Raw genomic sequence first — 15,959 nt, forward strand, 5'->3', positions numbered from 1 at the left:
AAGTGTATTTTTTTAATATAAATTATTAACACTAACCGAGATTTTATGGTCAATTCTAATATGTCTCATATATCTCTCCTCTAGAGATCCCTCATCCCACATTTCAATATCAGACATTTCATATTCTGTTGTTGAGGTATGTAACAGGCAACAGCTGTTATTTACGGCATTTGCCACATTCACTATGATCATTAGAAGATTAATAATAATAAATGACTCCAGTCAGACTGCAATGCAAAAGTCAAATGTGGAACTCGTGGCGTTTGAGGCTTTGTTTTGACACGGATTGTTTACGGCGACGGTCAAAAACAATGGTTCTTTTCCTTGTTCTCTTCTCGGTTATAGCGTACCTTGTTTGGATAAAATGGATTTACTATCGACATCAACTAAACAGTGCCACGTCTTTTAAACGTTTAATGAGTTTTTCGTCAAGTAGAGACGAGCAGGTTCCTGTATCTGTTACAGACAACCGTGAAATCAGAGCACTGATTGTAACTGCACATCCAGATGATGAATGCATGTTCTTCGCGCCGACTATTTTAAGACTCGTCGAGTTCAAGGCCCATGTTCATTTACTATGTTTATCTCAAGGTATCAGAATAATTATACTTTTTTATCATTTTAACGGTATCAGAATTTTTAAACACTGAACAACTCAAATTACATTATTTAGTTATATTTGGTATTTTTGATTTTTTTTTTACCACTTGTGTTATCTCAAAATGTCCCATTGTATGGTTAACAAGGCAGCCTATAGGTAGTCTCCTATACCATTTGTACTGCTTTTACTAATCATTGAAAAATAATTAAAAATGTGAATTGGAAACACTACATTTTTAAGTTATGAGTATTTCTTATTAATACTGCCTCCAATTATACTAGTAGGTCTTTATTCAATGAGCTGCATTATCTGCATAGATCATGAATGATTAGATGGCTGAAAATATAATTTAAAAACATTATTCTCTACGGATTATTGTGAAACAGATAATGCTGACAATGTCTATGTTTCATTAAAAAAGAAAAAAACTGATCTTTGCCCCAAATGTATACAGGAAATTTCTACAACCAAGGAGCTCAGCGTAAAGAGGAACTTATGAAAAGCTGTGCAATGTTGGGGATACCAGCTTCCAGAGTTAGCATAGCAGACCATAAGTAAGTAGAGTTGTTGTAATACCAAAACCTTTTCTTTTCCATGAACCCCCATAACTCTGAGTCTGAGTGTGTACAAACGGGTCCATTTGGTTCCATTTCTACACTCTCAGAGTTACGGACCTATAAGGGTCCATTTGGATCCCTGGACCTCACTTTGAGAACCACTGTCCTATATTATTGATTTAATTATTACACACTCACTGGTATATGATCGATATTCAGTATCGACCAATAGGCCCTACGTAAATTAAGGGTATGGGTACCAGAATCGGTATTGGGAACTAAGGGAAAATGTATATCGGTACATCTCTATAAGTAAGAAGACTACAGTATGCAATAATGGAAGACAATTTAGATATTCAAATAATCGTGTTGAATATATTGTAATATAATAATAATTCAAATAATCGTGTTGAATATATTGTAATATAATAATTATTATTATTATAGATAATATATATATATATATATATGATCTCATTAATTCACAAAATCAGTGTAAATAGAAAAAATACTTAAGTTTATTATTTTGATGACTAGTATTCTTGTCATTAACAAATAGGACTTGCCTAATTTATACTTTGTCTTTATGACCACATTGCTCACTGAAAACAAATGATAAAAAACACAATGTGTGCAACAATGTATAAATGATCTGTTGGAACCCAGCATGCCTGCCTGTTAGAGCGTGTCAAGCCCTTCCCCCAACGGTAACCCACAGTTACTTTCTCGGAACAAAAAGTGACTTGACCACAGATCAAACTCTTCCATTCTTACAGCCTAGTCAACAGGGCCTGATGTATTAGCCCTGAGTCTGTGTCAATGGAGGGAAAAATGATCAGACCTCAATGGCATTTAGAGGTTTGTCTCATGGGACGTAGACTACCACACAACATTATATTTCTTCATGTAAAGTAAACAAGTAACATTATAATCCACACATTGATATTATTATTGAACTTACCCATACTGCTGTGTATTTAAATTCCATCTCCCCTGAGATGTAGCCCCACATTTATCAATACTGTTACTACTTAGTACTATTATTGCAAGTAGGTCGGGAGAGGCTTATTGTCGGTATCAGCCGCGTTAGTTTGTAGCGGTTACAATGCACTACTAGACCCCTGAGGGATCGATATTGCTGAGGTGGAGCGCCACACCTACCATCAGCTCCCAGTACTTACCGCAAGCTGTGTTGGCGGTGCCCGGGATCAAACACATGACCTTGTCCAAAGGCGAGAGCTCTATTGACTGAGCTAAACGGACACAATACTGTAGCTTGTTTGCTTCTGGAGATAACTAACATTTCACAGTTTGTTTCTTTTTCACTTGTTGGCTCAGCATAGCAAAGTGCCAATTTAACCTTTTTCTTATCTCTAAGAACTGTTTGTATGTTGGTGATGAAGAATACTGCGAAGCAGTGAAGCAGCATGCTTCACTGCTTCGTTTTGTTTCTCTCCCTACCGAATTTGTTAAACAAGTATTAGTGGATTAAACAAAACATCTTCAACAGATTGAGAGACATTAAAATGTTTACAACAAATAACAAAAACGTTCATCAAATGTATTCCTTTGGCAAAGTATTTTTGTCATTTGACTTGAAATCCATGCACTATTTGTAATTAATAATAATTTGATATGACATCAAATAGGCCTACATCAAAATATATATATATAGAATCTCATAACCATTGTCATTTCATACCCAAAGTAATACGAGAACAAATATACAATAATGATAATGATGTTGTATTTTGATTTCTTGTCTTGTTGATCCAGCAGGGAGGTTTACTGTTAATAAGTGTTTTACAGAACAAATAAAGCAATAATAGCATTAAAAAAAATTAAAACGCAGCGAAATAGGCAAAAGAAAATAGGTCTTGAGCTGAGTTTTAAAGATGTCTACGGTTGGCATGTTGGCATGGCCATGTTACAGTGAAAGTAATGGCAAAAGGTGAAACTCAGGCTGAATTGTGTGTGGATGAGCTTTGCAGCTTTACCAGAAAATGTTGTTTCTTGTTAGTTAAATACAGGTTGGCTCAACAAGAATGCAGCATGAACTCTGGTACTAACCTGTAACTCGTCTCAGTTATATTATAAAATGGCATGGTGCCCAGATTGTCTGCCCCAGAGAACATTACACACACACACACACACACCATACACCATACCATTTTATCATCTTGTGCACACAGAACATAGCTGAACTTTGATCTAAGCACTGTCTGGAGTGCAGCCCATTTTCCCCTCCTGTGTTTTCGGTGTTTGCCCAAATACACACGCCTAAACTGCTCTTGGAGAACTCTCACCCGAATCACTCCACCTCCCTCACTCGCTCCTCTATCTCTCCCCCCTCCTTTTCTTTCTGTCTGCTGAAGCCAATGGCCAAGGACTGTGGGATACATTTTGGCTCTGCTCTGAGCACTCCAATGTAGGTCATTCTGATCTGTTTTCCTTTTTGTGTCTGTTGGTTGGCCACTGCTATTTCTTAATGCATTACTTCCCTTGCCAAGATTGTCCAGATGTACATCCTTTGCTTGACCCTTCTTCTATTATCTTCTCTTTAATTTAATTTTACTCATAAAATAATGTAATTGTGTTCCTTCAATATGGATTTTGGACTTCATGGGGCCAGTCTGGGACGTCAGTCATCTATGGCAGATCTAAATTATAATTTATGAATAAACAATTTTGCAAGGTTTCAGCCCAATCGGAGCCCCTTTGACTTCCATTATAAAATTAAAGTTAAATATATTTTTTAAAAGTATAAAAAATAACAATATAGATGACTAGACTCCTGCTAAGCAATGGCATAAAAACATTCCTTATCATATAATATATGATCTCACAGAGAGAAACATCTATTAGGTTTAGCTCCCTCAAAATGCCAATAGGTTATGTTTTTTTACAGGTTCGACTATAACTTTATCTTCTTTGTGATATAGTTCCCATAATTAATTAGCACTGAATGCAAGAGGATAGGAGAGAGCATTTCTAGATGGATTCGGCATTTACACCTGCCACACTTAACAGAAAAAATTGCTTGAGGCATGCATTATCTAGACGATTCAACCTCTATTGTTGTTTTGTTGTTTGGTTCATAATGGAATATGACCGTCTGTCATATTAATTATTATTCAATATCGTGTATAAAGTTTATTTGCAGCCTGTGCATCTTCTTAGACAATGTCATAACAAATAAAAAGAAAATATTAGTAATTCCTACAGCCAGAATTGCTCCTTTGACAAGCATTTTTGTAGATTGAGTTTCATTTCTGATAGGCCTTTTATATCATTATTAAAATCATCTTTATTCTCAGTATTGACAAAGTCATCATTGGGTCCATCTGTTTCTGGATAACGGCTATAGATGAGACATGTGAATGCTCACAAAACTTCGAGAGTTAGCTGTCCAAGATCACAGGGATAACATGGGAATTCTGTTTTAACGTGGATTTTCCCTTTAATGCCAGCTGAATAGGACAGCTGTGTTGACAGTATCGGGGCCCCAGTGCATGTTGGGGCCTTTGTGATCAAGCCTGATATGAGCACGCTTTGCTGCCTCTGCTCTTGCCCTGGCTCGACCTCTGTCTACGACTCTACGCTCTGCCCCCATTAGATATGTTCACTGCACACGTTCATCCTATTCTACCTCTTAATTACTCTCTCCATATCTATTTATTATTTTTGTCATGTCTCAAATCAGTCTCTCTTTGTCTCCCATGTAAAATGTATAACTGTAGCCCTGGGATGATTTTATGACGATGCAGCTACTGACTTGTGCTGGGAAATCTATCATAATGTATAAGCTTTTGTCTCAGCCAGGCCGAAGGCTTGGCTGAGTGTGTGTCAGTCTTATCCGTGTGTGTCAGTCTGACTGTGTGACCAGCTAATCTCCACCCAATTGTTTTTCAAATCAGCCTGTCATAGCGCCACCTTGAGACAGATTTTTGCTAAACACATATTTTGTTAATACTACAGATTTTGTCCAAACCTCAGTATACATTAGCACTAAGCAATTAGCAGTAGCACTCAGGATGTTACTATGTCTGGTGTACAGCAGTAGTATATTGCATTTTGTAGGTGTGAAAATAGCTTTTCACTAGGGGTGTAAAATGCATCAATATTAACCACATGAACTCAAGCATCCCTCTTCTGGGGGGGACATTCGGCCAAAATAGCTGATCTACAAGCTTGAGTTTCAAAAAAAAATTCACTCTACACTTAGTGTAGAGTGAAAACCGGAGTGGAGCTTATAGAGCACGCAGGAGAGTTTAAGTGTTTAAGGTGGCAATTCAACGGCATCTAAAAATAGATTATAATAGATATTTATTGATAAATCATAATCAAATCGAATCACTGTGAAGTCACCCCACCACTGGCTATGTTTTTCTCTGGCTAGCCAACTCCACAGTTTGTAGCCTATAAAGTAAGTAGTTGTAGAGGTCTATTGTACAAAATAGACAAGGTTGTGTCTACAATGATGCTATTATAAATACAACTGCCTCATTATGATGGGATAGCATCTCAGCCAATCGCACTACGACATATAATCTGACTCTGGCAGTTTAAGCCTGTGTGTCATGTGACCAGACTAAACAAGCCCTCTCTGACGCGTGATTTGGGATCGCACTTGAATGGTTGGCACGCCACGCCCCCCCCCGAGGCGCTGCTAGAGTGTATACCGCGCCCAGACCGTCTCCAATTGGCTGGCTCTATCCATCTATTTATAAACTCTTATTTATAAAGCATTTTAATGGCTGCATGTTATTGTTATTATTAGGCCTATACATTCTGGAAACAGCCAGCCAGTTGGAGACTGTCTGTGGGCGCGGTTTACACTCTAGCAGCACATCGGGGGGCGTGGCGTTCCAAGCATTCCAGTGCGATCCCAAATCATGCCTCTCTGACACACTCACCCAATCACTTTACTGGGCCAAAGTTCAACAACTGCATACAGATGCCTGCAAGCAATTAGACGTCCACATGCAAAGCCACAAAGGGGGCTGGGGAGGTTACTCTAGGACGTTTTGTACTGTTGCCATAGTGAAGCAGATACTCAGCCTGTATCCTGCTTGAGAAAGGTCAGGTGTCCATTTTTATTTTGTACTCTCTGTGTTCACTTTTTCTTAACAACGGTTGCTAGGCCTTAAGACAAATTGTAATTAAATAAATTAAAACATGATCGTTCAGAACATTGTACTTATGAAAATGATGTAATAATAGCTCTTGAATAGCCTAGGACCTAGGTCTTTAACCAAGCTGTGAATCATTATAACCTAAAGTTAACCAAATGGACATTAATCGGCCATTGTGGCCTAGGGAAATCAGATTGTGACTTTGAATCATTTTAATTGAACATATATATATTTTTTTAAATTCCATTTTAACTGAGATAAAAACTAAAATAAATACTCCATGAACAAGATAGGTTGCAGTTATCAACATGTCATGGGGCAGTGCATTCAACCCTGATGTCAGCCATAGTTCCCCAATGCCCCCACCCCCGTGACACAGCCCTGCACCATGCACCCTCCACCCACCCCCTAATGCCTGAACCTCACACCACTGATGGCCATTAGATTTGTGACCTACTGTCCTGACTCCTGGCTCATTGTTGGGAAGTAAGAAAGTGGGAGTTTGGAAATCCTCAATTCAATTCAAAGGGCTTTATTGGCATGGGAAAACATACGTTTACATTGCCAAAGCAAAAACTGGACTAATACAATCAAAACAAACTTTATGTACAATTGAAACTTCACAATTGAAAGAAATCAGAATCTCCAATAAATCAATTCCTATGTACCAAAATCACTCGATGCAGAATACACACAATGATCAGGGTGGTTGTGTTCCATTTGATTGTTGTGTTCCATCATTCTCCTATCACAGCAGCTCACAAATCTTGCTGCTTTGTTTGCACATTGTTGTACTTCGCCCAGCAGATATGGGAGTTTTTTGTCTTTAGTCATGTTTTCACCCTTAACACACGCAAACAAACACGCCACCATTTTCCCAAATGCGCAAGACATCAGATCAATGTGTAACATTGATCTGCTGTTTTTAAGAGTTTCTTGTTTCTTAAACTGATCTATCTTCTTTAATGTTTCGCCTATGGCATGCCCAAAATAGGGACATCAAGATTTTCCTTTGCTAATACATGGTGGTGTTTTTTGAGTGGTGCAACCACTCCTATAGACAGCTATGTGGGTCCCTGGGTCTGTCTGTCTGTCCAAGCACGGAAAAAGCGTTATAGCGTTTGTTCACCACAAAGTGTCACTGTTGCACAGCCTAACACACAGACACAGACACACACAAGCCAGGGAGGAGGGCTTGATTGATTGATTGAAGGACGGACACAAACGGACGGGCGGACGTGTAACGGGTGTGCAAAACATAATCTCGGCCATGCCTTTCGGTCTAGCGGAGACAAAAAGTAACTGAAAGAATACGCATAAGAACAGAAGGGCAAAGATTTTCCAATAAGTCTACTCTAAGGGCCGATTCATACTCCTATTTTACCGCTGTTTCGGCGCTGTAGTGCCGAAATGATTTCGGCTCGTCAGAAATTTTCAGTAGCACCGAAGAGCCAACTTTAGGACGGTACCCGCCCCCCCGAACCTCAAATGACGTCACATTGTATTCGGCTCTAAAATAGGAGTATGAATCGGCCCTAACATGGTTAAAATGTAGTTTTAAGCTCAGTGGGTTTGAATTGGAAGGTTTTTGTTTGATCAAATTAATATAGAGTAAACTAGTGAATCAAGCAACTTAAAAACTAGCTAGAGTAGCCATTCAAATTAGTAGTGTACGTGTTTTAAAGTATAATAAGCTCCCAGGACTTTGTTTTTAGTTGAACTACCTTGACCCGAGGGGTCTGAATCGCTCTCAGTATGCGTTTGTGTCACTGTCTGCTTCTCTTTTTTTATTTCAGTTGTCTGATGTCTCTGAGGTGAGGGAGTATAGCCTGATGAGTTAGGGAAACTGAAAACCAAAACCATAGGGAAAGAAAGAAAACTTTATTTTACTAATTAGAGTTACATAGTTTTTAGAGGAATAGAGAATGGATTAGTTGGGGTAGTGTGTGTGATGTCCCTTGACTGTTCAGATGAACAGGATGCTACGGCCCTTCGACCCCTAACCTCAGAACTTCCCAGCACTCCCTGATGGTCCCATTCCAAAAGAGATCCCTTTCAAAGGTTGGCTAAATCAGCACCGTTTACAAGTGTGCTTCTGGAAAACAATGACTGAAGTTATATGATATCAGCTTGCATCAAGTTTGTTTCCCCCCGATCAACCAGAATAAACCGGAGTCCAGCAATAGCATAGAGATGGTATTTGAGTAATACAATGAGTCGATCTGTCCAGGTGATAAATTGACTTAACTGACTCCGCCAGATGGGGGCAATATTGATTCACAAGTTCACAAAACAGCCTCCATCACTTCAGAGTATGGGTTTTATGGGTAAGTCTCCCATTGGCTTAGAGGCAGCCAGTCATGAAAAAGTGTCCACTACGGTCATCTTTATACGGTCGTTAGTAAATGTAGATCAGCTCTGCAAGCTAATAAAAAGCCTAAAAAGCACCAAAAACAAGTCATAACTGCCAGGTGCAGCAAGCTCTGTTAGCTCATATCATTAGCTTCTGTTGCCACTTGCGTTCTCATACAAACCTCTTACCCAACAGCAGCCGTTCAGACTGGGTTTTATGGGTAAGTCTCCCATTGGCTTAGAGGCAGCCAATTATGAAAAAGTGTCTACTAAGGTAGTCTTTGCGGTCGCTAGTAGAAGTAGCAAATGTAGTAAAGGTGCTTTTCAAGCACCTGGCAAAAATCTATGCTGCTCTTATGTACAGTACCTTACGTTGGATATAGATGGTCAGGAACTTGCTGACGAGAACTGATGAAATTCTCTTCTTGTCGGCAACACTGTTGTGCAAATTACTTTAGCCATTTTGATCTCTTTCAGAAAACTTCCTGATGACCCCAATGCAGAATGGAGCATCTCCTTGGCCTCTTCTGTAATCCTCAAGCACATCAGAGCGCATTCATTCAACATGGTATTTATACTTTCAAAACAATAAATAAATAAAATCTTTTTCTGTTTTCTCATGTTAGTATTGTGCCCTATTGCATAATAGTTCCATGTGTGTACATCCACTGTACAATGGAGTGAACAATGCATCCACAGCATTGTACTTATAGGGCAGCCTCGTCTTTGTCTTTTGTATAGTCCAAGTTATGTCTTAGTTATGTCTTTCGCTACAACAGACATGTTTGAGTGTTTATTCAGATTCGTATCAGTCCCTCATAATTGTCCACACTATTAGCTCAGAGGAATGTGGCACATTTATATAAAAACAATGTCTCTTCTGGTCTCTCTCAGCCAGGACAAAAATAGTTGACTTAAAAACTGAAAAACGAATTAACTTTGGCAGCCAAAGTTGTACACAACACTTGAAAAAAGTATTAAATGGAACATACAGTAGTAGGAGGATGCATGCAGCTCCCCTCAGACTAAATAGTTTGATGTTTCTATCTGTCCTAGTTAAGCCTGATTTAGACTTCATGGTACAACGGTGTCGCATGCCGAAAATATCTGATCAACCAGCTCACAGCGCGTTGCATCCATAATGCATTGTGAGCTTGTAGATCGGCTATTTTCGGCATGCAACACCAACATGCTACGAAGCATAAATTGGACTTTACTGCTGTTATCAAACCCAGTTATAAACATTATTTCCTCCCATCCTGCCAAGGCTCACCAGCAAAGATGCCAAGGCTCACCAGTGTTTCCTGAAACATTCACACGCCAAAGGCTCATTTATACTTAAGTTAATATATACTGTCAAAAAATATGTATTTTCAACAGTATTGCCCACCATTATTGAAAGGGTTGTGCAACAAAGTATGAATTTGACTTTTTGTGGATGGTTTTACTTCACTCTTATTGGATATTCAACTAAAGGATTATGTATTTAACTAGAAACGTGAAGAGTGGTTTGCTCCGACCTACCTTTTCCTGGTCTTGAGGACAAGCTTCAAATAGCATTGTTTGCTTGGTTTGGCAGGATCCCAGCCTTCTACAGAAATGTGGGTCTCACTCTGTTTGTTAATGTTTCAACTGGATTTTGGTTTCCCATACCTAGACCAGTCCAGCAAGAATGAAAGGTCTCAAGGGATTCTCCCATTTTGACACAAAAAAGGTCATAGGTCACATAAAATGATTGTTGGCTGAAGGTATCCCCCCTTCATGTTTGGTTTTAGAGGCAACATCATGTATAATAAGAAAGAATGAACCTACAAACGCAGACAAGCACTTTTTCTTTCCCTTTGACCTGATTTTTAGTTTCTTCCTCTAGTGTGCAAGCATGCAGGCAGAAAGAAGGCTTTTAAATATCAGTTGTCTGTGGCCAAGCAGCTCTACTGTCAGACTTACTGAAACCCTTCCATTAACCCAAGACAAATCTCTTACTCCTTTTGCTTATGTTTATTCAAATTCACATTTAGCTCTCTGTATTCTGCATTCTCACTGGTACAATCGGGTATTTTGCCATTTCAGGTGCTGACCTTCGATGAAAGCGGAGTGAGTGGTCATGCCAATCACATAGCCATCCACAAAGCAGTCAGGTACCAACTTAACATTAAGCTTTTTAAATCAGAAGAAACTTGACTTAAGTTAACATCCTTTACATAAAACACTTGGTATCCTCCTTACACATAGTACCGTATACTGTAAGCCTGGCCCTAAAGCCTATCTACTGTATAGTGTGCATGTACACCCTGAAACTATAAACCTTTAGGATCCAGCCTTAGACAATTATAAAGCATGCACAGTGCACAGCACTAACAAATGCAAAATATCCAGGCACACATCAACACTCCTCTCTCCCCCACAGAGAAGAAAACACATAAACACTCGCAGTCCTCCATAATTCATCTGTTACATAGCAGAGAGGTCATCCAAACACACAGAATCTCCACTGGAGAATCACATAGTACTGCTATTAAGCCTCATTTATTTTTTGTCACATGATGGTGTTTCTCGCTGAAAATAACAGATTTCCAAGCTACTGATATGTTGTGCATGTTGTGCACATAGTATAAACAAGGCTTTAAAGAGTGCTAGTAAATCATGTCCCTGAGGTGGGAGGACAGCTGTGGTTTGGATAGGCCCGCCAGCATAGTTGCATCAGACGAAGGGGGAAAAAACTGGTTTGGAGTATTGTGTGGTGATGAGTATATTGTAGAAAATCCCATACAAATGTGGATGCTTCAAACTGACTGCTTTTTCATAACTGAGCAGTGGGCACCCCCTCTCTCGGCTTCCAGGCAGTCTCCAGTCATCATTTGCTTTTAAGAACTGTGCTCTCCAAATCAGATCTTATGATTCCTGTTACTTTGTATTGCGTCATTTTTCAATTTACCACATTGTTTACTCTCGACTTTCTCTTCTACCCTAATCCTGAAACCTTTTCCCAATAACAAATATAGTTTAACTAAATGCACAATGCCTTGTACTGTATACTATATTGTCAGCTTGAATTATATGTTATAAGAGACTTTATTCCTTTTTGCAACTGCAGAATATATAGATATAGATCATGTAAGATTATGACCCTGTAATATTCTTCTTTTCTCTAACCGCAGTCACCTTGCCTCCACTGGCCAAGTACGCAATGGTAAGTTGAAGGACCCCACTTTCTGTGAAGAGTAAAGACACACTTTTCAAATAGAACTCAGAACTTCTGATATACAATACCTCCTGAACCGATAAGTAATAGCTCCATCGAACACTGCTATTGAGCATTTCAGTACTAATGAGACATCCAATGCGCCCTAGTAAAGGTTCTCAGTGACTGACAGTAGAAGAATGTTGTACTGGACTGCTCCCAAGGTGTGGATATTGGTAACAGCATGTGAATTGGGTAATGCATGGTTGAGCTGGAGAAGATCTCTGAATAAATGGCAAAAACACAGCATCTAACACAGCAATATTACATTACTTACTTGTACACACAAGTATTTATATAATTTATGATGAGAGACAAAATAAAACGGCTTCAAGCTGTTTCATTACTTTAGAGCACCCTCTACTGTTCAAATGATTCCTGTGATTCCTTGCTTTACATCTACATTTTGTTTAGTCTCATGGTGGCAGTATGTGCTTTCGAGTTTTGACAACAAACAGTGGTGTAAGACAGAGAGAAGTTATGTTATTGTTTCATTAATTTAGTTTTACTTTTATTTAGAAAAGGGTGCTGTGCGCACACAGAGCTTTGCTAAAGTAATTTATTGCAAGCTTTCCGTGAGTGAATGCAACAAAATAGACTGGATCAAATAGTCACTTGAATAATCCTAATGCATGACAGATTGTAAATGTGTTATTTCTTGGTAGTTTTGAAATGAAAGTGGTTAACTAAGAGTTTGACTAAATAATAACTACATTGGATCGATTTCCTGAAAAGTAATGGAAAGTAGTGGATAAAGTACTCAACCCCAGTACTTAAGTCAAAGTATACTGTAGTGTAGATACTCCTGGTTAAATATAATTAAAAGTGAAAGTTGCTCTGTCGAATTTGTACTTGATTTAAAGTACTAGTTTTTGCTTTTTAAAATACTAAGTATTCAAAAGTACAAAGTACTTTTGCATCAATCAAATCATTGCTGTATTCAAATTTAGACATATAATTTTAAAAATCTAATATTTTACAGAAAGCTTAAAAAATGGTCGCGAATTATATACATAGATATAAACTGTATATCATATTTACAGTAGATCATATATACAGTCAATACTGTTACACCCTCCTGTCCAATGACAAGAAGACATCTCCACGTCACAAGTCCTGGCCTCATATATATGACATAAATGGTAAACGGTGCATTTATATAGCGCCTTTATCCAAGGCACTGTCATTCATACACCGATGGTGGAGGAAACCATGCAAGGCACCAACCTGCACATCAGGAGCAATTAGGGGTTCGGCCGCGTCAAGCTCAAGGACACTTCAAAACTAAGTCTGGGGGAGCCCAGGATTGAACTGGTAACCTCACGGTCACGGTTCCCATCCAGCTGTTCCACATACCACTGAGCCACTTCCGCCCCTTGGGAGCACACATCACATAATTTGGGTGTTGAGACTAGTACATGATGCAGTCTATTTAGGACATCATCATTTGGGTGTTTGGCTCATACCCAACACACTTTTAGACAAGCACTGAACACTTTTAACTACAGCAACTTTGTAGTTCATCTGACCCACTGGATAGACATTCACATAGCTAAACTTGTGACCTCAGCCATAGAAGTAGAAGAAGACCCGACCGGACTTACCAAGTAAGTCCGACGGTTGGTCAGTAAGTCCGACGGTCGGTCGTTAGTCCGCCGCCGCGTCGGTCAAATGGATTTCGCCCTTGCTGGATTTTGCTGTGCTCCTGTGTCAAACAAGGTTTGTCAAAGAGGATTTAATGGAACCAAAGGGCCTCTTTGACACCTTTTTATTAGATATAAAGATGTTGGTAATAATATCAATATCTTGTTCATATCATTTCCAACAGCTACCAATCCACTTTTAGCCAATGACCTACATTTTCTGTAAGCTGCAGAATACTGGACATAAACAACTACTCCATGAATGTGGTCCATGGAGAGAACTTTGTTTACAGGCCTACTTAGCTATTTGTTTAATGTGAACCCTAAATGGCATGAGCCGCTAACTGTCTCTGTCTGTTCTGCCAGACTGCTGTATGCTGTCTTTGGAGACTGTTGGCGTCCTCAGGAAATATCTCTCCTATCTGGAGCTCCCTCTAAGCTGGCATTTGCCATCCGGTCTCTGCTGTGTCATAGGCTTAAAGGGCTACAGACAAGCCAGGGTGAGGCTCCAAATGAACAGTTTGTTTGCTGCGAATCTGGTTCATTTTGTATGTCACACATGTTAACAGGCTATATCTTAATTGTGGAACCAAAGCATTAGATTCTTCATCATACAATATATGTACATAGAATAAATGTAATGTTCACTTTAACTTTAACTTGAAATAATCAATGTCTGAAACATGTTTCCTTGTTTTTTTCTCTCAGGAGGCCATGCTTTGTCATCGCACTCAACTTCTGTGGTTTCGTTATCTCTATATCTTTTTTTCACGTTACATGATTGTCAACACATTCCAGATGATCCCACAAGGACCAAAGAACCTAAAAATATATTAAGAGCCTGTTTGAAGCACATAGGGAGGAATGCACTGATTGACTCTTAAAGAGTGAGCTGGTTATGTGGAGAAAAACAGAAAATAGTGAGCTTGCTGCCTAACATCTAAAATATAATCTACAAATATTAGGTTTACAGATCTGACCTAAGAGCTGTGCTGCTTCTTTATACTTTCTCTGCAATTCTGAACTGCTTATTTATTTTCAACTGTTTTCAAACACTGTATTGATACTGTGTCTGACAAGATTTGAATAAAATGTTCTTTTGGGCTTGTTTGATTAACAAAATAGCATATTTAATTTCATTATAATGGAAAGTATTTTGAATAAATGACATCTGTGGTATCATATTTCTATTTTCTTCTTTGCTTCTATTTTTGAGTGACATCACCTGATTACTCCTGGTTAGAATGAATCTGTATTTTGTTAGTTGTTACTTTTGAGCGTGAGCTGTCAGAGCTGTAAGGAAGTGGGTCAACTCAAGACATTGATTCAGATGATTTTGATTTATTTATGCTGTGTCAGGCTGATGTAGCATGAATAAAAAATGTGCATTCGACTTAAGGTCATGCTTTTCTTCACTTTTTGGAATGACGCTATTTCCACCTCCTTAGCACTGACAGTAGCTGTCTGAGCACCAACAGCTATGAACTCTAGTTTAATGTGGGCTGAGCCATAAATGACTGTTATTGTAATGTAAATGAAAGAGAGATGTACTGTAGCTTTAACTGTAAGTAGCAGATAGAAAATCCTTGCACATCTGATTACATTTGGTAATATTAAATGACTGAGTTATTTGTGTTTTGTTCACAGCACACCTGACAAAAGACCATTGATACCATTGAGACCATTGATGAAATAAAATTGTTGAAATGCAATGCATTTGTATGTGACTTTAATATTGTAATATTGTAACGGTCTGACATGCGGAAAGGCCACAAACAAACACTATGGCAATGATTACTATCAGAATATGTAGTTATTAAACATGTATTTAACCAAAGGAATATCACTTATCCTACGTTTAACTTGGAATTTTTCACAATGTCAAATTATATTTTATTAATTTATGATGACCCTTGCCCTAGCCTCGACGACCTTACAGGCGTATGCAAAGACTTAACTTATGTAATTTACATGTAGATGTAGACATGGCACTCTATAGTGCATACGCATTGTTTCATTATATAGATATTCCACTGTCAGACGGATGTGAGGTTCTTAGCGTACGTATGATTCTTGATGACTATTTTTTATGTTTGATGTAGTACCATGTGTTCTTGCTTTCTGTAAATCGTTCTGGATTAAGAGCGTCTGCTAAATGCCTGAACTGTAAATTGTAATTGTAAATTGACCCTGTGACATCACCGCTGTTTTATTCTAGGCCTGTATTTTAGACATGTCTCTTATTTTCTTGTGCGCTAGCATGCTTTCTTCCCACTTCTCGCCACAGAAGTTATCAACTGTGACACTGCGCACAGTACCTGGATCCAGACAGTGGGGAGAAACTCCTAGGGAGAGAAAAAACAGGCTAAAGGCTTGATTGGTGTTTTGCTTTCATGTTCATGTTATGCTTTGTCCCCATCTCATGTTTGG

At 38.7% G+C, this 15,959-nt stretch overlaps 1 protein-coding gene across 1 annotated transcript; it reads left to right on the forward strand.

Annotated features, from left to right (window-relative positions):
• The first annotated feature begins 256 nt into the window (after positions 1 to 256).
• pigl (phosphatidylinositol glycan anchor biosynthesis, class L) lies at positions 257 to 14,713 on the forward strand. The gene is made up of 7 exons (XM_079507709.1): positions 257 to 591; positions 1,056 to 1,155; positions 9,123 to 9,213; positions 10,716 to 10,783; positions 11,804 to 11,835; positions 13,896 to 14,029; positions 14,238 to 14,713. The coding sequence occupies exons 1-7, from the start codon at positions 312 to 314 to the stop codon at positions 14,364 to 14,366; spliced, it is 834 nt and encodes a 277-aa protein (XP_079363835.1). The 5' UTR covers positions 257 to 311; the 3' UTR covers positions 14,367 to 14,713.
• Positions 14,714 to 15,959: the final 1,246 nt, after the last annotated feature.

The sequence above is a fragment of the Electrona antarctica genome, assembly GCF_951216825.1.
Source record: "Electrona antarctica genome assembly, chromosome: 8".
In the NCBI taxonomy this organism is placed as follows: domain Eukaryota; kingdom Metazoa; phylum Chordata; class Actinopteri; order Myctophiformes; family Myctophidae; genus Electrona; species Electrona antarctica.

Coding starts and splice junctions, on each gene's coding strand:
- pigl (XM_079507709.1), top strand. CDS start 312: ATGGTTCTTTTCCTTGTTCTCTTCTCGGTTATAGCGTACCTTGTTTGG. Junction 11,836..13,895: donor CACTGGCCAAGTACGCAATG/GTAAGTTGAAGG, acceptor CTGTTCTGCCAG/ACTGCTGTATGCTGTCTTTG. Junction 14,030..14,237: donor AGGGCTACAGACAAGCCAGG/GTGAGGCTCCAA, acceptor TTTTTCTCTCAG/GAGGCCATGCTTTGTCATCG.